Source organism: Protopterus annectens, chromosome 11.part0 (assembly GCF_019279795.1).
Source record: "Protopterus annectens isolate FY-2018-M chromosome 11.part0, PAN1.0, whole genome shotgun sequence".
Lineage (NCBI taxonomy): Eukaryota > Metazoa > Chordata > Ceratodontiformes > Protopteridae > Protopterus > Protopterus annectens.
In genome coordinates, this window is record NC_056745.1 from 229,261,188 (window position 1) to 229,283,638 (window position 22,451).

The 22,451-nt window shown below is 38.0% G+C and overlaps 1 protein-coding gene across 1 annotated transcript in view; it reads left to right on the forward strand.

Moving 5' to 3' along the window:
- The first annotated feature begins 7,757 nt into the window (after positions 1-7,757).
- LOC122814927 (histidine-rich glycoprotein-like) overlaps positions 7,758-22,451 on the forward strand; it is a 117,421-nt gene continuing 102,727 nt past the window's right edge. Inside the window, exon 1 of the mRNA XM_044087189.1 lies at positions 7,758-7,809. Within this exon, the coding sequence (XP_043943124.1) occupies positions 7,758-7,809 (52 nt within the window). The remainder of the gene's footprint in view (positions 7,810-22,451) is intronic.

Here is a 22,451-nt window from a genome sequence, read left to right on the forward strand (position 1 = left end):
AATGGGGACAGAAAACATTTAATTCGGACGACAGGAGGGCTGTTTTAAATACAGATGAAGGGGAAGTTGATGAAGATGAATATTTTTTAGAATCATATGAAACAGCAGCCCAAAGGAGGTCAAAGAGAATAGAGGAGAGGAACAACTTCCAAGCCAATCAGCGGAGCAATTTCAGAACAACAAGGTCCCAATTCCAGAACCAATGCGGATGGGGGAGGGGCCGATAGAAATAAGGGCATCTTACAATCCTAATTCTCACAGCCCTGTCATTATAACAAATTCTGCAGAAGATTTTAAAATTTACAGTTTTTCCTGTTATTGCTTCAACACCACACATATGGTGATTTAATCTCTGGGGGGGCAACCTTTGTTCCAGCAAAACATATGAACGTGGGGAACACGCTCTTGGATTTGAAAGAGTATATTCAGAAACTAAATTTTTGGTTGATGTTTCAAGAACTATATACACCACTAGCCCCATTACAAGTTTCAAGTACATTTAATCCTCCTATACACTCAACACTAAATTTATTTGAAAGGCTGTATGAATTAGATATTAGAAGTATGCATGAGGTGAGGATGACTGGGAATACACAGAAATTCAATCTAAGGATGAAAGGGATATTCTCTCTACAATTACCAGTTGTAACTCTCGATTTATGACACCAGACAAGAGGTCTGGTGGTGATGGACAAATCTGAGTATAATGAAGAAATGCATACATTGTTGACTGAAGAGACATATGAAAAAGTTTCTATCAACAAGATGCACCAAGCTTATAGATATATAAAAACTAATTTGGAAGATTTATCAATTAGTGGTCAAATTAATTTGGAGGATTATAACTATTTGAATGTATCTTTCTCTAAAACGGCAACCATCTTTGGCATACCCAAAATACATAAATGTGTTACTAATCCACCACTATGTCTAATAGTAGATGGCCAAGGATCCATTACCTATCCAATCGCTAAATACATTGACACTAAATTGAAACATCTAGTAATTACAGAAGATCATATCTGCCAGGACTCATGGGAATTTTTAGCCCAAACTGATAAAATATGATTTCAGGAGAATTTCATCTTCTGACAGCTGATGTAAAAGATCTTTACACTTGTATTCCACATGAGATAGGAATGGAATGGTTTGTTGATTTTTTTTTGGGACGTGCCATTCCTCAAGATCAGAGAAGTATTTACGAAATCCTATTAGATATAGTCCTAAAAAACAATTTCATTTGGTTCAACGGACAATTGTTTTTGCAAAAATGTGGTGTGGTGATGGGGGTTGCATGTCCGTGGTCTTTATGCTAACATAGTAATGCTACAATGGGAGAGAAACATCTTGTTCACATCTGAATGGTTTAGAGGATGTACATTTTGCACCCGATTTTTGGATGACATCTTTATACTGTGGAAGGATGAGGAAGAGAAAATTCCAAAATTTGTGGAATTTTTAAATCAAAGTACCATTTTTTGAGATTTACTAGTGAAATGAATCGGGAACAAATTGCATTTTTGGATGTCCTTCTGATCAAGGACACAAGAGAAAGAAGATTTATTTCTAGAATAAATGCTGTGTTTGTATATACCACTGAAGTTTCTCTCAGTTTCCATACAAATCTCTCGGTTCTTCAGAATTTACAAGAGCATCTCTGATTTTGTCTTTTTTCCTGTGAACCTCATGATTTTTTTTGAGTTTTTGGTAAGTCTGTAAAAGCCAGACATTAGAATTGCATAGTTATTATTTAGAAAATGCATTTGATACAAAATTTGTTCTAACTTTTTAAGGGAATTAGAGTATTTTAAAATTGTCCATGATTTTGGACCTTTGTGCAGTGTCCAGGAATCTGCAAAAAAGGAACTGCAATTTGCAAGTGAGTTCAGAGACCTTTAGTTTTCTTTTCCTTAAACAGGATTTGAAAGAAGCACAAAAGTGGTACAGTTGAGAGACCCTTATGACCTGTTATTTTAAGTTCTGCTTAAATTCCGTCAGCACTTTTAGCAATAAATTAAATCTTTCTCAGACCATGACATTTTTTTTTGTATTCGCATGAATGTCTTCTGTGCTTCACTTCCTTTAATATAGGAACAAGTATATAATCTCAGAAGAGAGGAACAGAACATATTCATGTGAATGTAGAAATATCAGGCTCTTAGAAATATTAATGTAAAAAGTGCCAATATTTTGAAGGAATTGAAGGAAATGACTGTATGTATTCAGAACACCTATTCTGCACAGTGGGGGAATAAAGAGCACTAGTGCTGAAATATTCAAAGTGACGGTAACTGCTTTATTGTGCTTGCAACATACATTTGTTAAAGTTTTTCTCTGTTATACTATGTGATTTTTATAGCATACAGATGTACGTGTTTTAGCTGTCTGGGGTTACCTTAATATGGTGACTTTCAGTTACAGCAGAATAATCAAACAAGCTAACAAACAAATGGTTAAAACAAACTGGAGAAAGTAACTGGGTACACTGAGTAAAGATTGTTGAGATGTTTCTAAAATGTGATGTTTATTAAAGGGCCATCGTTAGATATAAGTAAGACACTTTTACCTCTGAAGGAGCACAGAATGAAAATGGGTAGACACCAAAGGGATGTTAGAAAAGGCATTAAGGAAAGGGACTGGAAGCATGAATTTTGAAGGTAAATGTACTGTGTCTGAGAGAGAAGGGCTTAGTTAAAGATTAAGTTGCAGAAAAGGAAGAAAAGTGCAATAGTGGACAACATTTCCTAATCCTTAGTTCTTAGGATACTTTCTGCTGCTTTATGAATATAATATTAACTAATCATGATAATATTCTGCATGGCTGCCGTTAAGATAGCTGGGAAAGAAAAAGGTAACTGGCAACATGTTTTTGGAGTGTAACCAGTTGTCAGACTTTAAAAATTCACTATAGAATGCATATGTACACACAGAGTTCAAGGATGGATTTGTTAAAGGATACTGACATTTAGAACTGAAACTATCAAATGACTGAAAGCTGCAGATATTGAAGCTATAAAATATGAACAACACAGTAGAAGACAGAGATACATTTCAATTTTCAGCTGCTGAAGACGTGACCCATCAAGACTGGAGTCATACAGTTCCTCTTCTGAGAAAATATATTATTCATTTTTGCAAATTTAGTAAGACCCATATAGCACAAGTATTAGCTGTGAGACAGGTGATTTGGTCTTTTTCAAATTTGAAACAGGGTGTATCTTTTAAGCCGTGTATTGCCTTAATCTACAAACCTATATTTGCACTCATTGGGATATAAGCAGCTCAGTGTCAGACACAGTGAAACATATGACAGATGTGCACTGAATACTGTGTTGTAGAATGACACTTTATTGCAGATTGTAGAGGTGGCACTGGATGAATGAATGTCTGTGCCAGCACATGATTTAAGGGTACAATTTTCTATATTTTTAGTTTGAGTCATAATGTTCTGTAGTTGGTTGAGATATGGTAAGAGATCTTGCTGATAGTTGATAGGATGTTAAACTTTGAGGTTGTGATCTTGCCTTATAAATCTTGACTTCTGTGAAACTGCACAAGAATACATATACTCACAGAGATATACTCAGTACAAGGTAAGAATGAGTGTCATGCAGTAAATCCTCAGAGTGAGCTAGCATTGCAGTGAAACCATGTTTGAACAATATTACAGATGTCAATATTTTTTAGGGTTATAAAGGCTTCTATGCTTCACACACTTCCTGGCAGTTGGTGGAATGGTAGCCCTTGCTGCTTTGGTAACTGCCCCCTCCATGGTCCAGATGGGGCTTAATGGCAAAATGTGTGCAGTGCATTACATCAAGTACCTCAGGAAAATGTACCACCTCGTACAAGGCACTTGTGGTTTAAGTTCTCTCCTGAGGTAAAACAGACAGATAAATAAATATACAGATCCTCATTTACTAAGAAAATATCAAGGAGCTAATGTAGTATACCCAAGGCAGAAGCCTGAGAAACACCCAGGATGTCCCCACATTGTCTCTAGAGGGTCACTGTGCCAAGTATGGTGAGGGCTACACCCTGGTGTCCACAAGTACAGGAAGACCAATCATCTTCGCCAGTCCTTCTCTGTGGGCTATAGAAGTCAGTAAAGCCCATACTGAATTCCTGCCCACTTACTTGAAAGCTATCAAGAATTTCTTGCTCAGCAAAATTGAAATAATGCATTCTTTGTCTATATTTGCACCTTCATGGCCAGCAAGTGCCACTAGACACACACGGTTATGGTGTGGTCTAGATATGCAGTTCACTAAGGAGAAATAGTCAAGCTAGAAGATACAGTAAGCATCTGGATTGCAAAGTAGATAGAAAAAGTAGTAGTTCATCTATTATAAACTATTAGTGCATATATATGTATATGTATATATATGTATATATATATATATATATGTATATATATATATATATGTATATATATATATATATATATATATATATATACATATATACATACATATATATACATATATATATTTATGTATATGTATATATATATATATATATATATATATATACACATATACATATATATATATATATATATATATATATATATATATATATACATATATATATATATATATATATATATATATATATATATATATATGGGTCTACTAGACATGATCAAAATTGCAGAAAGCCGAAACCCATATGGCCGAGACCATATGTTCGACTTCCGCAATTTCGAACATGTAACAAAAAAAAAGAAAACAACAGTAACTCACTTTCTAAGTGTTAGCAGGGGGGCTACATCCCCCAAACCCCCATAACTTAAATATACCAACTCCAAGATCGCACTACAGTGCAGCAATGGAACTCTTTCCATTGCGCACTGTACGGAGATGTCCATTACACATGGTCGGGATTTTAAAAGTCAGACATATGGTCTTGGCCATATAGGTCTCAACTTTGTGGGATTTTGACCATGTGTAGGGGACCATATATATATGTATATATATAGATATATATATAGATATATATATAGATATATATATAGATATATATATAGATATAGATATAGATATATATATGTGTGTAAAACAATTATGAATCATACAGAGGTGAGAAAACTGCCTTATGTACATAAGAAGGTCATAGAATTATCAGTTAGTTCTCATTTACATATCATTATACATTCATTTGCCTTAGCTGTTACTCAAAATATTAAATCTGCTGCATATAAGTATTTATATTTAAAACTTCAAAAACAATTGAGTTACAAAATGTTGCATGCATCAGATGAAACATTTTGAAGTTGTTAAAGAAAACTGTTTTGCACTAAGATGCACATCTTGAGAGAGATTCAGTGTTATGTATCTTGCTATTTGAGCAATTAAGCATATGTTTTCATATTTGTACACATATCTCATGATACATGTGCTCAAAGAGGAATTTTTTGCTGCCATGTTATAGGTTATGTCTGAACATTTTTTGAACAATATATGTCTAGGTTGAGTGGTTTCAGGACTTGACATGTTGTGAAAGTTTAGCAAAAATATAATTCTGTGTCTGTATACATTATAATATACTACAGCATTTATGAAAAGACTATTAAAGTAGTACTATCACAATAAAGAATACTTCTTACTGATATAATTGCTATTTATACATTTTAATACCCTTTAAAGCTAGCAAAGTATTTACATTTGTTTTTCTTATGCTTTTTAAGTTTAGTTTTTTAGAAAATACTGTGTAATCCAAGCTTTGTGTAGGCTGCTAGAGGTGTGGCATTCCATACTGCATAGATGTTCATGAGTTATTTATTTTGGGTATACTCATAGTTACCATAGATAATAAAACAAAAAAGAAGTGTACTGTGAGTTTTTGTTTGACATACTTCTGATGAAGCTTTCAGTGACACTGAAAAGTATATTGAAAATTGTAACAGTTTTGTTTGGGTCAGAATGGGAGGATGTAAACTTGGAAAAGGATCTCTGTACTTTCCTAGACAGCAGTGCAGACATTGGCCAATATGTGCTCAGCCTCAAAGACCTGAACAAAAAATGATGAGGCCCTAAAAACAGAAAATCACCTCAAGAAGTAACCTGCCCACTTTGCTACACTACACTGAAATGCAGTACATCACTGAAGAAATCTCAGAAAAGATGTTATGGGGACTTACTTAGCATTTGAAATAAAAGCAGTCAGTGAATCAGGTGTACATGATGACACAGAGAACACTGTAAAAAAGTGTAATACCATCAGAGAAGTCAGAGTACTACCATCCCAGAACTCATGTACTCCACAGGCAACACAGAAAGTCGAGGAGTACCATCAGAGAAGTCAGAGTACTACCATCACAGAACTCATGTACTCCACAGGCAACACAGAACGTCGAGGAGTACCATTAGAAAAGTCAGAGTACTACCATCACAGAACTCATGTACTCCACAGACAACACAGAAAGTCAAGGAGTACTATCAGAGAAGTCAGAATACTACCATCACAAAACTCATGTACTCCACAAGCAACACAGAACGTTGAAGAGTACCACCAGAGAAGTCAGAGTACTACCATCCCAGAACTCATGTACTCCACAGGCAACACAGAAAGTCGAGGAGTACCATCAGAGAAGTCAGAGTACTACCATCACAGAAGTCATGTACTCCACAGGCAACACAGAAAGTCAGGGAGTACCATCAGAGAAGTCAGAGTACTACCATCACAGAACTCATGTACTCCACAGGCAACACAGAAAGTCGAGGAGTACCATCAGAGAAGTCAGAGTACTATCATCACAGAACTCATGTACTCCACAGGCAACACAAAACGTTAAGGAGTACCATCAGAGAAGTCAGAATACTACCATCCCAGAACTCATGTACTCCACAGGCAGCACAGAAAGTCGAGGAGTACCATCAGAGAAGTCATGTACTCCACAGGCAACACAGAAAGTCGAGGAGTACCATTAGAAAAGTCAGAGTACTACCATCACAGAACTCATGTACTCCACAGGCAACACAGAAAGTCGAGGAGTACCATCAGAGAAGTCAGAGTACTACCATCACAGAACTCATGTACTCTACAGGCAACACAGAAAGTCGAGGAGTACCATCAGAGAAGTCAGAGTACTACCATCCCAGAACTCATGTACACTCCACAGGCAACACAGAAAGTCGAGGAGTACCATCAGAGAAGTCAGAGTACTACCATCCCAGAACTCATGTACTCCACAGGCAACACAGAACGTCGAGGAGTACCATTAGAAAAGTCAGAGTACTACCATCACAGAACTCATGTACTCCACAGGCAACACAGAAAGTCAAGGAGTACCATCAGAGAAGTAAGAGTACTACCATCACAGAACTCATGTACTCCACAGGCAACACAGAAAGTCGGGGAGTACCATCAGAGAAGTCAGAGTACTATCATCACAGAACTCATGTACTCCAAAGGCAACACAGAAAGTCGAGGAGTACCATCAGAGAAGTCAGAGTGCTACCATCACAGAACTCATGTACTCCACAGGCAACATAGAAAGTCGAGGAGTACTATCAGAGAAGTCAGATTACTACCATCACAGAAGTCATGTACTCCACAGGCAACACAGAAAGTCGAGGAGTACCATCAGAGAAGTCAGAGTACTACCATCCCAGAACTCATGTACTCCACAGGCAACACAGAAAGTTGAGGATTACCATCAGAGAAGACAGTCAAAGCACGGCCACCATAGAACTCATCTACTTCACAGACAGCATTTTAAAGTCAGAGAACACAGCCATGTCATTTCGGTTATCATGAAGCATCCAAATGAAATCGGTGACACTAATTGTTCAATGAGGAATATCAGTGAGTGAATCACATGTACCAGTATTACAGACAAATAGGAAGTTATCATTACATCCCTGCAAATCACACGCTTTACACTCAAAGTGCTCACAGCAAAGAGAAGAGATTCTGGAAGTTTCCTATGGCAATATCAGCTCTCATGGCTAGACCAGATGAATTGTGTGGTGTATTCATTCAACGAGGATGGCCCCTGTGGTTTACACTATGTGCTGTTTTCAACATCAGCAAAGAAAGGATGAACACAGATGCATGCACCTTTTGGACCCCCCCCCGAAAATATATTTATTTTAGGTGACTGAAATGCTGTTATAAAAATTACAATTGGAATAACAGGCACATTTGCCATTGAATAATAAAATAAAGTGGCAAAAGACTGTTAATGTTCCGCCAAGGCTCAGAAGTCGCAGCAAACACTATCTAGCAACAACTTAAGATATGGCTTTACACAGGGATACCATCATATGGACATTGGCACAATAAGATCAACAATATTCTTGTCAATCAGAGATGAAACAGTTTTATACAGACAGCAAAATCAAGATCCAGAGAAACTGTCTCAGTCCATCAGATTCTTACTGCAAAGTTTAAGCTTACAGAAAACAAGAAAAAAAATATCTTGGCCAGTGAGATTTGAGCATAGCAATATTACAAATGAACATCTATTGGAGGTGAAGACTAGATATAAGGAATACAGCACTGTGGACAGAGTGCATGAAGAACTATGGACAGAATTTTGAGATATTAACCAGGATGTGGCAAAAATAAATTTAAATAGAATGAAGGTTAAGAAGGCAAAATGACTGGCTGTGAAGGCTTTAGAAGTGGCTGAGGAAAGAAGGATATCTAAAGACAATAGGGATAGGGTACGTTATGTTAAACTTTAATGCAGAGTATCATAAGCAATAGCAGGAGCAGATAAGGAGGGATGTATAAATGAGCAATGCAATGAACTGGAAGAAGAAGACAATAAAATGTGAATGAAAGGGGATCTGTTCAAGAAGATGAGTTATCGGAGGTTATCCAAGTGCAACTAACTCTGGGCAAAACTGCAATCCAAACTGTAGCTTGCTACAGACCCCCCACCATGCCCCAGGATTCCCACTCCTCTTTTCTTGATATACTGGAAAATATTAGGGTTCAACCAAACACCCTAATAATGGGTGATTTCAACCACCCCACCATTAACTGGGAAAACTACTCATGTACCAACTCCTTCACTCAACGCTTTCTGGAATTCATAAATTCCAATGCCCTTGATCAACTTATCCACACCCCTATCAGGGGCAACAGTATCCTAGACCTAGTGATTACCAACATGAGTGACCGGTGTTCCACACCTGAAGTCAACTCATCGTTGGTCAGATCCAACTATAAGCTAATCACCCTAGATACCCACATCTCACCCCCACCCCCATTAAGGAAATCACTGTAAATAATATCTCCAAAGCTAACTTCATGCTTCTTAAGACAGAAGTGGCGAACTTCATGATGCCCATGCAGATTGACAATACAGTTACGACTGAAGAATCCTACACAAATGCACTCTATATAAGCACTTACACGAGTGCATGGATCGTGCTATCCCAAACAGAACCAAGACGCTATCCTCTAAAAAAACGAAAGCCAATCTGGTGGTCCCCTGCCATAAACAAACTCTACAATAGAAGGAAGAAACTGTTGCAAAAGAGAGTAAAATCCCATGAGTGGAGGAGCTCCCTGGTCAACCTCAGTAAGAAGCTAAGATCCCTTATAACATCCTCCAAAGCTAGGTATGAAAACAAAATCACCACTGATTCTAAGGACAACCACAAAGCATTCTCTAGCTATGTCAGGAATCTCAATGGCAACTCCCAGATCTGCTCTGAGTTACAGCACAACGGCATGACAATTACAGAACCAACTGATATTGCCAACATCCTGGCAGATAGGTTCAGTGGTAACTTTACCCCCCTCTCACCTCCTAAAGTGCCCATATCTATACAGGAAGAATGCAGAGTCCCTGTAATCACAACTACTCAAGTAAAAGCTGCACTCTCTAAAGCCAAAAACCCAGCATCCATGGGACTGGACAACATCACAGGCTGCGTTTTACAAGAACTTCAGAATGAACTGGGCTCCCACCTAAGGACCATGATCAGTCATAGCCTCATATCAGGCTTTGTGCTCACTGAATGGCACACAGCAACAGTTATCCCACTCCACAAAGGGGGAGCCTCCCGGGAACTATTGCCCTATTAGCCTGACGAGCCTGGTCTATAAGGCCATGGAACGCATTATTATGGAACTCATAAACAAGGACATTGGTAACCTCCAGACTCTGGACCCCACCCAGTTCGGGTTTGTGAAAGGCGGATCATGCCTCCTGAACCTGATCGACTTCTTTGAGGCAGTCACCAAAGCTTTAGACGAGGGTAAGGTGGTTCACACAGCCTATCTTGACCTCGCCAAGGCTTTCAACACCATCCCCCATTCTGGAATTATAGATGAACTCACTAAACTAGGTATAAATCCTTACGTCATAAGATAGATTGCCAATTGGCTCACTGACAGAACCCACACTGTAAAAGTTGCATACTCCAAATATGATTTCAAACCAGTGACAAGTGGAGTACCACAGGGTTCAGTCCTGGGACCTCTCCTGTTTGATATCTACTTCTCTGAAGTACAGGCTAACACAGAAGGTCTTCGGCTAACGAAGTTCGCAGATGACTGCAAACTAGGAGCCATAGTCGAGTCCCCAAATGATGTTGACATCCTACAGAAGATCCTCACTGAGACAGATGCCTGGTGTCAGAGCCATGGCCTCAAGCTCAATGCCAAAAAGTACATTGTCATCCCCTTTGGTAAAAACTCTGTATCCATGAACAACCACATAGGTAGCAGTCTACTTAACGCCAAATGTGTGATAAGAGACCTTGGGACCCAGGTGGACAGTAGTCTCTCCTTTGATAATCACATTGCCACAGTAGTCAGGAAATTCTTCCACATGGCACACCTCATCACAAAAGGGTTCTCATCCAGGAAAAAAAGAGGTCATTGTTCTCCTCTACTCGACACTCATTAGACCCATTATAGAGTACAATGCCCCTTTTTGAATGTACCTCACAAGACATCTGCAGTAGCTGGAAAGGCCACAGAAGTACCTCATAAAGAGGATTACTGGCCTTAAACAGATGCCCTACACTGACCGTCTCAAAAAACTCCAGCTTTACTCCGCAGTATTTCACTTATTCCGAGGTGATCTCTGCCTAACATATAAAGCTATGTCAAACCCAGAGCTGTTGGACATGCTGCACCTAAAGAAATCCCAATTCCTCAGACCTATACGCTGTAGGGACCTAAACCCTGTCACCACAATAAATAGGACATGCTGGAGGGATAGATTCCTGTCCCAGAGACTTCCCATACTCTGGAACAAGCTACCCATCTATGTCAAGCAAAGTTCCTCATTAGCACTCTCCAAGAAAAATCTTGATGAGTGGATGGGAAATAGGAAATACACCCTGGGGATCACTTCTGTGGCTCTGCTCAACAGGAAATTAACTTTCTTGGGTGGCGTAAGCCAAGGAACCTTGTTGGCTAGGCTTACTTAGGCCCTTGGGCCAGTAGCCTAGTACCTACCTTTGAACCTATATTAAGGGAAACTTCCAGGTAAAAATGGACATGACAAAAGACAAAAATGGGAGGGACCTGACAGAAACAGACAAGAAAACATTGCAGAATTCATTCAGAGAAGTGCCCCCACTGAAGCTCCATAGACAACATATTAAGTTGGCAAGAAGGACAACAGCATCACTGACATATACAATGATGTGTTCTCTAACTAGAACCAAAGATCCTAGAGAGTGAAGTTAAATGGATACTAGAAAGCATTGCTTAACAGCAACTGAATTCTTTAAAATCGTACAAAATAATAATGTAATGCCGCTGCAATTAAGGTACCAGCACCTGGAAAACAGGACAGTATTGTATTGGAAATTGTCCGTTTGTACTCCAGTTCCAAAAACAGGCAAGGCTACAGATTGTTCAAATTAACAGCTGAACTTGTACAAGGTACTGTATTCTCCAAATCAGGGAAACTATTTCCACAGAGCTGCAGCTGGGGTGACTGCAATCCAAGCTGAGTGCAAGTTAGGCATGACAGAGGATCACTGTCAAGAAAACCATGTACTGGGAGAGAAAATTATTCAAATTCAGATTACCCTGAACTTTGAAAACACTGAAGTTAAAGAATTTCAAGTGCTGATTGACTTTAGCTTGATGAAGAAGACCACCAACATTGGCATTTCTGAACTCCTATAGGCAGGCAGTGGACACCCCTTCTAGAACTTGTTGAAAGGAGAGAAAAATACAGCAGCACTTTCTGTTATTAAAGACTTCTAGCATAAAATCAATTATGCTTAAAACAGTTGAAAGAACAGTGAACTATCCAAAAACATTAGTCTGCTTAGGAAAGCTTTATGATTTTAGTTATTTGGTTCTTCAATTAAATTAAGCTTTTATTAATTTATCCAAGCCTCTGCGCCTGTGGTTTATATTGGATGTTCATGACAATAAAGCAGATTTTGACTTACAATCCTATATAACATACTACAGTGGATACAATAGTTTTGTACAGTACACAGGACTAAATTGAGAATTTGCTTTTTGCAATTTTTTTCATAGCATCTACTTCCTTAATTACCGTGTTACTTTCACTTTACTGAACTTCACCATTTCCACATAAATCATTTACTTTCAAAACAATTACTTAAATCTTTCACTGTGACTAATATCACTTTCAGTGGGTCTCTTGCCTAGTTTATAACAGTGCACATGCCTGCTATGCCATGGAAGGAGACTGTGACTTGGCATGGGCAACCTATAATTTTTTCCAGGCAAGTGTTGAAAAACTTATACTATCTGTACATGTGTTGCGTGCTGCACAGGAATTATCTGTTTCTACTATCACATCCACTGTAAAATCATGTGCAACTGAGTGTATATTGCTTTCTTTTCACACATGATGTCAGAGCTTCTTAAGGTGATCTTTCCACACCCACCAAACCCATTATCCCATTTTCACACTTCCACCCCAGTACTGAACTAACAGACTGCACCCTCCCTCCTTTTGCAGATTCCTGGATCCACCACTGTGAAATATATATATCTGGTTTAGGAAAGTGCTTAATTATCATCAAATTCCACATGTACTTAACAATTGTTACACTTTGACTTGTCATTGAAGTACAAATCTTTACACTGATGTGTAATGGTACAGCATTAGCATATTGTATATGACAGACCTCTACATCATATCGCTCCTTAATTTCCTAGACTTTGGTTTGTACTCAGGTAAAGTATTTTAAAGTTAGTAACATTACTTCAGAGCTTCAGTGCACATTTCATTATAATTGTGCATAGAGCTACCTTATAGATGTAAAAGTTGTTTGTTATACACATGATATGTTTCAAATGTTAATTTATATTTTAACTTACATACCTGCAGAAATAAAATTATCTTACAGTGCAGTTGTATGAAATCTTTGTTGTTATGAAATGATTCTACATTTATTATTGTTAAGAGATGAGTTAGTATATTTTGTTATTGGATATTTTCCTGCAGAAACCATGGTTAGTCACTTGTTCTGTTTTTCATGTAACACTGGTCAATAGGGTGATTAGACAATGTGGTTGGGCAAGTGGGTGGCAGTGAGATCAATGAAGATGTATCAGAATGGCCATTTGATTTCACCACATGTCATAATCTTTGATAGCTATCACTATTCTTTCTTTTGGATATAAATTGTGCTTTGAAGGCATGCTGGCACTATTTGAAATCTCAGAAGTTTAACAACTAGATTAGGATGCTTTTGCTTTAACCTATTGTTCCTCTTTCCTGGAGCACAAGATTCCTCAGTCTGACACAATCCCATACAGTCAGTGAAAAGTATCCAAGGGCTGCACACAGTACTGCTAAAAAGTCTGAGTAAGTGGCAGAAGCTCACACAGCACAAAACTTAACACCAAGCAAAACTAGCGTACCTTGGTTAAAACTGAGCTCCCTTCAGACACTGAAATTCCTTCTATATTACAAGACCCTTCTTTTCCATAGGTTGTTGTGTCTTTCGGCTTTTCCCGGTTAGGGGTCGACACAGCAGAACTCCAGTCCGCTAATGATTGGCAGTAGATTTTTACGTGCTGAGTTGCCAGCTCTGATGCACAACCTTCAGCGAAGGTACGCCCATTCACACATGTCTTCACACAGAAGACGCTTTAGCTGAGAATCGAACAGGACAACGTCTTACTGTGAGGTGACAATGCTACCGCAGCACCACCACAGCAGTTTCACCCTTCTTTTCCATAGGACTAGCCTATATCCCTTGCACTACTGTCCACACCTATGCCAGTGTTAGACTTACCCTTTCCTGTCTATCAGACAACATTGCCGCATAAATAGATTATGACTTGCTGGTAGTGACCATTAAAAGGCTCAAATCTGCTTTTTTTAATGGGTGTTAAACCACTCTCACATGGGTGTTAGTCTCCCCCTGATGCTCCTTTTAAGTATTGCTTCTGTTGATGCCCACTTGGGAGACTCGCCCAGGTGGTGCTGGTCCATTCGGCATCAGTTCGACAGGTGCAGGCTCCACGAAGATCAGTCTACTTGACAACACCATCTCTCACAGTGGCATTTAGTCAGAATAGTTTTTACCAGGCATCTACCCTACCAGTGCTTGTTATCTTGTAACCTTTTCAATACATTCAGAGTGTAGCTCCCCCTCAGTACTTTATAGAGGTTCACTTGTCACAGTCGGCTCCCTCTATGTGTACCATGCTTTTCTCCTCCACAGTTGCTCCTCTGTGGTAGCCTCTTATCCTTCTTCATCAGCCATCTCCTGCCCCTTCCCCCTTAATGTACATAGTGTCCATATTGATGGGCCACCTTCATCTTTCTATACTGGTAGACAAACCAGCTGAGTTAAATTCAGTAGAGCCATCCTCAGCTGACTTTGCACTTGACAAAAAGGCTTAAAAAGTGCAACTAAAACTTAAAAAAATATCAGACGTGTCAGGACTACAATTTTATTTCAGAAAATTTAAAGAAGGGGGAAGGTGGTCATTTTCCTTCTCTTCATCGGGTACCTCCAAGTTTGAGGACATTTTAAACTTCATGAAGGAGAGAGTGTGTGAGAGACAGAGAGAGAGAGAGAGAGAGAGATGACTACTGATTCCATGTGTTCACCCTAGAGGAGGCCCCATGAAGGTTATTAAATCATGACACAGTCCCCCTGAATTATTCCTCCACTGGGTAATACTTTCTAAGATATAGTTACTTTTAACAAAATGTAAATAAATACATATATACATACATGTGATGGAACAGCAATGCCCCTGTTTCTTGGTGTCCAGAACAGATTTTTCATTTCTTTAAGGAGTGCTTAATCTGGATGTGACTGCTGCAATTTTGGCTTTTTAGAGGCTGATAGCTCCTCAATCGCAAGGCATCAGTCCCTAGACTGTCCCTCCAGAGCTTTATGCAGCCAAGAAACCATGTATTCATATCCTCCAGGGGGTCTACTTCATTTGCCTTAACTTCCAATTGACTGACACCCATTTGACTGAGACCAAATGACTGAAATTTCATTTGACTGACACTTCATTTGACTTGCAAGTATTATTGGCAGTCTCCAGAGCACTGTAAGGCAAGTAAATGGAATATGTCTCCTTCTCCACTGTATTGCGACCCTGGAGTTAGAATATATAGTTAGGGGGGGTGTGGGGGCGAAGCCCCCCACTTACTTTTGTTTTACTAAGCAATATTAAAGCAGAACTAAACAATATAATATGAAATTAAGTGGGGGGCTTCACCCCCCACATCCCCCATTGTGGAGGGCTGTGCCCCTACACCCCCTATCTATATATTCTAACTCCAGGGTTGCACAACAGTGGGGAAGGGGACATATTCTATTTACTTGCCTTACAGTGCTCTGGAGACTGCCAGTAATACTTGTCAGTCAAATGAAGTGTCAGTCAAATGAAATTTCAGTCAAATGGGGTCAGTCAAATGGGTATCAGTCAATTTGAAGTTAGGGCAAATGAAGTAGACCCCCTCCAGGATATCCGTGAAGGCAATGAGTTGTTTGACTCAGATGCTAGGTTTCCAACATGACTCGCTAAATGGACTACAGCATTCTGTTGAATATAAGCCTGATAATGGAATTATGGAGATGCTTAATTTCCAGGTTTCTGCAGCTTTAGTGGTTGGCAGTCTGATGCATTGTAAATATTGAAATAGACAGGATTGCTGGGGCAGTAATGGGAGAATGATATATTGCTTATTCGAATTCTCTTGGCTCTGCCTGACTTCTTCCACAGAGGGAACAGAAGTATCCTTCATGAATTCACTCTTTAAGTAGCTACTTGATATGTAGTCTGATGACTCACTTAAATCCATGAAGGAAAAAGGCCCGACCTTTGTTTCTGCAAGTGTGAAATATGCCCCCCTACACAGTAGTCCTTTATAAGGATGCAATGTTAGCCAAGACTGTGGTTCCACTGAAACTTGCAGATCTTTTACCAAGACTATTCTGATGAGCAGAAGACTTCCTCTGCTAAGTCTTAGAAGGGTGCTGGTCAAGAGGTCAAAGTTCTTGGTGGTTTCAAAGAGGCCATGTGCAGCTTTATGTTTTCCAGCAACAGTCCTGGCTCCCAGCCTGTCTATTCCCTAGGGGAGGTGGTGAGAGGGGGGTTGCACCTTCATACATTTGTCTGGTTTGACATAACAGCAAGTTAGCCTAAGGCAGACATATGCAGTTCTCTTTCTCAGTCCTTCATTACTATTTCTGGATTTCCTTCTATGTCAAAATGGCAGAAAAGCAGAGAAGAAGAGAAAAAAAAAACACCAGGTGTTATCAAAAACTAATATATGTGCACCTGAAATGTGAGAAAGGCTTCTTTCACTCTAAACTCTCAAATAGTGGATTCCACATTTGATTATGTTGCCTCTTTCCCTGCCAGATTACTCCTTTTTACAAGTCAGCTCTATTCTTTCTTAAAATTTCTCCCAATTTGACCCTTTCAGTTTCCATTCTAACTTTCCATGTAGTGTGGAGATACAGTCTTGCTATAATTCAAATACATCACAGTCCTGGCCTGTTTTTGGCATGACTAAGTCTGCGTTATGTGAATCAGTTGCTGAGAGGCTCAGTAGTAGTTATGGTTTCTGTTTCTAACATACATATAATTTGTGTACATTACATTTAGTCTTACCCTTGTGACTTTGGTTCCAACTGAAAAGGCACCACGATTGATCATTTACTGTATTAGTTAACAGATGATTAAATTAAAATAACCCCATATCTTTGAGGGTTCAAAATATCAGACTGACTGGTCTTCATTTACAGAACTTCCTTTTACACTCCTAATTATTAAAAGTTACCTCCTTCTACAACTTGCTGATATAAACTCAGCCCTGGTAGTTAGAATGAAGAGCCTCGTCTGTGGGCTAGTCAGCAATGTTGCCATTTTCTGAAATACTCTGGAAAGCAGACCTTAAATGTCTTCCACTATGTTCTCATGAGACAATCTGAACCTTTTCTTCCTCCTCCAAAGTTTCTCATCTGTCCAGTTATTGGCTCATCTACTCTCCTTTCTTAAGGTGCTGCAGCCAATGTACTTCTACCTACTGAAAACACATAGCAGCTACTAGGGATTACAGTGGTACATTCCATAGCATCTAGCAAATCTTAGCTGCTATCAGAAATAACATTTACCACAGAACATTAAATTAAGGGCAAATTACATTTATAATAGTCATGCCACAATAATAATCAATTAGGGTTTTGTTTGGCTCTTGCCAAAGTTTTTGACATGCTTCCACATGAAGTAATTTTTTTTCCAGGCCTGTTACCTGTGAAATTAACTAATCTGTGATAAAATGGATACAAAAATGGTTAACAGTAGAAAGAAAAGGATACGGGTCTTGGGGAATTCTCAGACTGGAGTGTTATGGATACTGGTGTCTGTCATGGCTTTGTATTGGGTCTAGTTTTGTTTTAATTTTATTTTCTCATTCTTTCTATTATTGGATAAGTGTTGGATGTTGAATTATGATTGTAACTGTAAGACTGGAGTTGCAGTGTCCATAATGGAAGATTTTGATTAAATTAATAGTCATCCTAACAAAATTAATTACTGGACTAGACAGTCAGAGCTTAGTTTTAGTGTCAATAATTGCAAGGTCATATACTTTGTGATCCCCAGAGCTGGCAGGCCATTTTACATTGATGACCAACCTATAACCGGTGGCTTGATATATGAAAGATCTAGGTATTACAGTTGGATGTAATTTAGCATTTCATGAGCAGTAGCATTTACTAGAGCTTGGGTCCTTACACTGTTTGGCTTGGTATTTCAAACATTTTGAACAAGAAATATGGAAGTCTTGTGAAACTCATGTAATTCTTTAATATGGCCTGTACTGGAGAACAATTAATCTTTTGGTACCAATAGTCAAGCACTATTACAGCACTGGAAATAGTTCAAAAGAAATACACTAGGAAAAAATCAGCTTTACATAATGATACTTATTAGGATAGATTCATCAAATTAAATATTTAGAGTGTAGCATGTGCCTAAAAGGAGTAAACGTTATCTGGTGTTTATGTTTATAAAGACATCTTGAACTACAGGCCTTAATGGGTATAGAAACTCAATTTTTATTAAGGTCTCTTATGTTATCTAATTCTTACTTTACTATTCTGCTAAATTATAGAGAAAAAGATGATATAATCACTCAGACTGTTACATGGTTGTGGTGGAAGTGCCTTAGAGATGCAATTAGGAAATTTACCAACATGAATTTATTCAAAGTACAATTAGACTGAGATATGAATATACAAATATGATGGCATTGCGGAAGGGTCTATGTTTTTGAATGCTTTTGAGCATAAACATTGAGGTGAACTTCTTTTTTACATCTCATCTACATTTTTCTCCCAAAATATTTCGTACTTATCTATCCTTTTTAGACAGATCTGCTGCATTCTGATTATAAATCTAAACCCATAATTATTAATATACAGTTATTGATTTATTTTATTTTACAAGCCAGGCATATTTAATTGAACCTAGACTATTTTTAATTACTTATTGCTTTTATTTTGAAAGTGTGGCTAGAGGAAATGCTCTTTCTATACACCTGGTTACTAGTTAAAACAAAAAGAGATCTATCACTGTATATATATGCATGAATCGCAAATTGATAAAATTTAAGAGAGTGTGACGCAAATTAAAAGAACAGGACTGCAGAAATGATTTACATCAGAATGCTGTCTACTAGTAAAGTTAGACACACATCATTTAGAACATTTTACTGTCGAAGGGATGCCTCATATTATCTGTCTGCTTTACATCAACCATGTGTAAATATGCTTTATATGACCTAACAGTAGGAGTTGTAGTTACGCATTCTGCTTTGAGACTCTTGCTGATAGGTTGTGTAAACAGGATTTATAGCAAGCTTGTTAGTTTGAGTCTATGCCTTGCCTGGCTGAATCATGGTCTTTCAAGTACAGACATTAATGGGTAGGCACAGTATGTCTTTTCAAAAAGAATCTGAAAAATGACAGCTATCATTTGTATGTGGTGTTCTGAAGCAGTCGTCATCCTGTGAGCAGGGAGATAAAATGTTGTAAACCATCAAAGTTATAAGGCTACCACCAGCTGAACTCATAACAACTGCATTCAATACATTAGGTTTAAAATTTCATCATAATCTTTTCTTGTGATCTTACCTCATGAAAAATACTTGCACTTTTTAAATATTTCTACAAAGATGATAATCATAATGTGAAATAACATGCTGAGCTGCAGCAAAATGGAATGTTTGAATATTTATTAACAGAGACTTGTGAGATAATCCAAAAAAATGACTTTATTTTGAGTGTTGTGTCAAAATATTGAGAAATTAAAACAGTCATACAGCTATTTCTGTTTAATGCAGGCTCATAACAGCTGTTTGTCAATGTTTAATGACACCGCATTAGCATAATTTTACAAGGCTGCTTCACATTAAAAGAATAATTTTCAGATTACCACTGAAATGGTGGTTTCATAGATAGGGTACAAAGTGCTATTGACTTAGGAAATTAAATTTGATAATTATCACACTCATGAGATGATCTGGATGAATGGGTGCTTAGTGAGTTTTGATTCCATACACTGGATCCTGTCAAAGTCATAAGGCTGCATTCTGCAGATTAATTGTTCTGGTATTTCTCAGTGCTGTTGGAATCTGGTCTTATTTTGACAGGATGTATTTAGAAACACTGATGCATAGATGGCCAGCAGAGAAAGCTCTTACAGAATGGTTATGCCACCCTATATCATCTTATGTATAAAATAATTGTCTGTAAGGTTGATATAAGGTTGACATAAAAATGTGTGTGTGTGTGTGTGTGTGTGTGTGTGTGTGTGTCAGTGATTATAAGGGTGATGCTTAATACATCCACCTTTCTGTTTTCCCATGTAACCCCTCCTCATGAGGTACTATGATAAAATCTTGTCTGGAAGGTGATTTCATAGAATGATTGAAATGAACTTTTGGGACAAAATTGTCCAATGAAGGAGCTATAGTTTAACAGTTGAGGCCACAGGCAGGGCAGTATGACTTTTTTTTTTGTAAAAAAACATGACAAAATGCCTCAGCGGTATAGAAGGATGTAGCAGTGACTGCAGCTGCAGTGACCTGGGTAAAGTATCTAGTACTTTCAACCCTTTGGTTCACCCTACTTTGACTGTCTTTGAACGTATGTTTGAATCCGATATTAGGAATCTGCATGTATTTAGACAGAGAAGTAACACTTGTCAAAATAATTTTAGCAAGTATGAATGGGAGATGTTTAGAGCTTTAAAGGATAGTCGTTTGAGAATCACCAAACTGAACAAAGGGGGTAGATTAGTGTTTATGAACAATCAGCATTATATAGAATGTATGAAACAAATGTTGAGCACAGATAATTATATTACTGTGTCACTTAACGAATTGAACACTGCATATAGAAGGATCAGGATGTATCGTAATGATTTGTTTATAGAGGCTAGAATATCCATTGATTTATACAACTGTTTTTCAATGCCACCACCATGGATACCAATAATTTTTGGTATTCCTAAAATCCATAAGGACCTTCAGAATCCCCCGCTCCATCCAATAGTCAATGGGAGGAATTCCATTGCATACCCTTTAGCAAAATATGTTGACTATATCCTAAAAAATATCTGACCAATGAACAGCAGATTTGCAAGGATTATTGGTCCTTTTCGGAGAATGTCAACAATTTGGTTTATAGTGATAATTACAATGTTGCTACCTTGGATGTCAAGGATCTTTATACTGCCATTCCTCATGAACTTGGCATTGAATGGGTCAGTCAAATCCTACTAAGTAAAGGGATGGATCTGGACGAATTAAGTTTAGTGCAGGAATTATTGGACCTGATCTTGATGAACAACCTCTTTCTTTTTGATGGTACATATTACCTTCAAACTAAAGGAGTGGCCATAGGGTCCCCTTTTGGGGCAAACTTTGCCAACTTGGTAATGTCATGCTGGAATAGGAATTTGTTCTTAGGAATAACCCCTTTTTTGAGTCCATTTATTTTTAGACACATGATTTGGATAATATTTTTATTATATTTAAGGGAGAGCAAGGACTTTTCCAAGAATTTGTTCAGTACATGAATAACACCACAGATTTTCTAAAATTTACCAGTGAGTTCCAGAAAGACAAAATATCATATTTAGATGTCTTTTTACAAAAGGATAGAACTAGGCAAGCATATACAGCTACCATCTTTAGGATGGAAACATATTCAAATTCCTTCCTTCATTTTTACCAGTTCTCATCCATTGCACCAAAAAAGATCAGTGGTCAAGGGGCAACTTGTCAGGGCAGCCAGAATGATTTCTAACCATTCAGATTTTCTTAGTGAAAGTGAATTTTTGAAAGGCCTATTTTTAAAACGTGGCTACCCTGAACCCCTATTGGAGGACCTAATCACGGAAGTGTCATCAAAAAGAATTTCAGGTCACTTTAAAGCAATTCTGAATTATCCTAATCCAGAAATTACACATACTATTGCAAATATGATAGCAAAAATTCATACTGATAAGAACTATCCCTTAACTTTCATAACACCATATAGTAAGGATGCAATTTATTTGAACAGATCTTACATAAAAATTGGGATCTAATTTCAGCAGATGAAAATGTAGGTTCAAAATTGGCAGCATTCCCTAGAATCATTTATAGAAGAGGCCAAAATTTAAAACAGCTTTTGGAATACAGTACTAGTCAACAACCATGAATTAAGGGTATGTTCAAATGTGAAGCCTGCTCTCACTACAGGTATATTAACACAGGGCTTTAGTTTCGAATCAGGGACATGAAGTTTGCCTGTAATGGGAGGTACAACTGTAACTCTAAGGGCATTATTTACTTAGCTAAATGTACAACCTGTTCAAGTTTTTACATAGGAAAAACTGACAGCAGGTTTAGAGAACGGGTGTACAAACATCAATATGCCATCAGGATTGATAATGCCCTGGCCAAGCATATATCTAACAACCCAGGTCATTGTTTTTCATTTATCTTTATA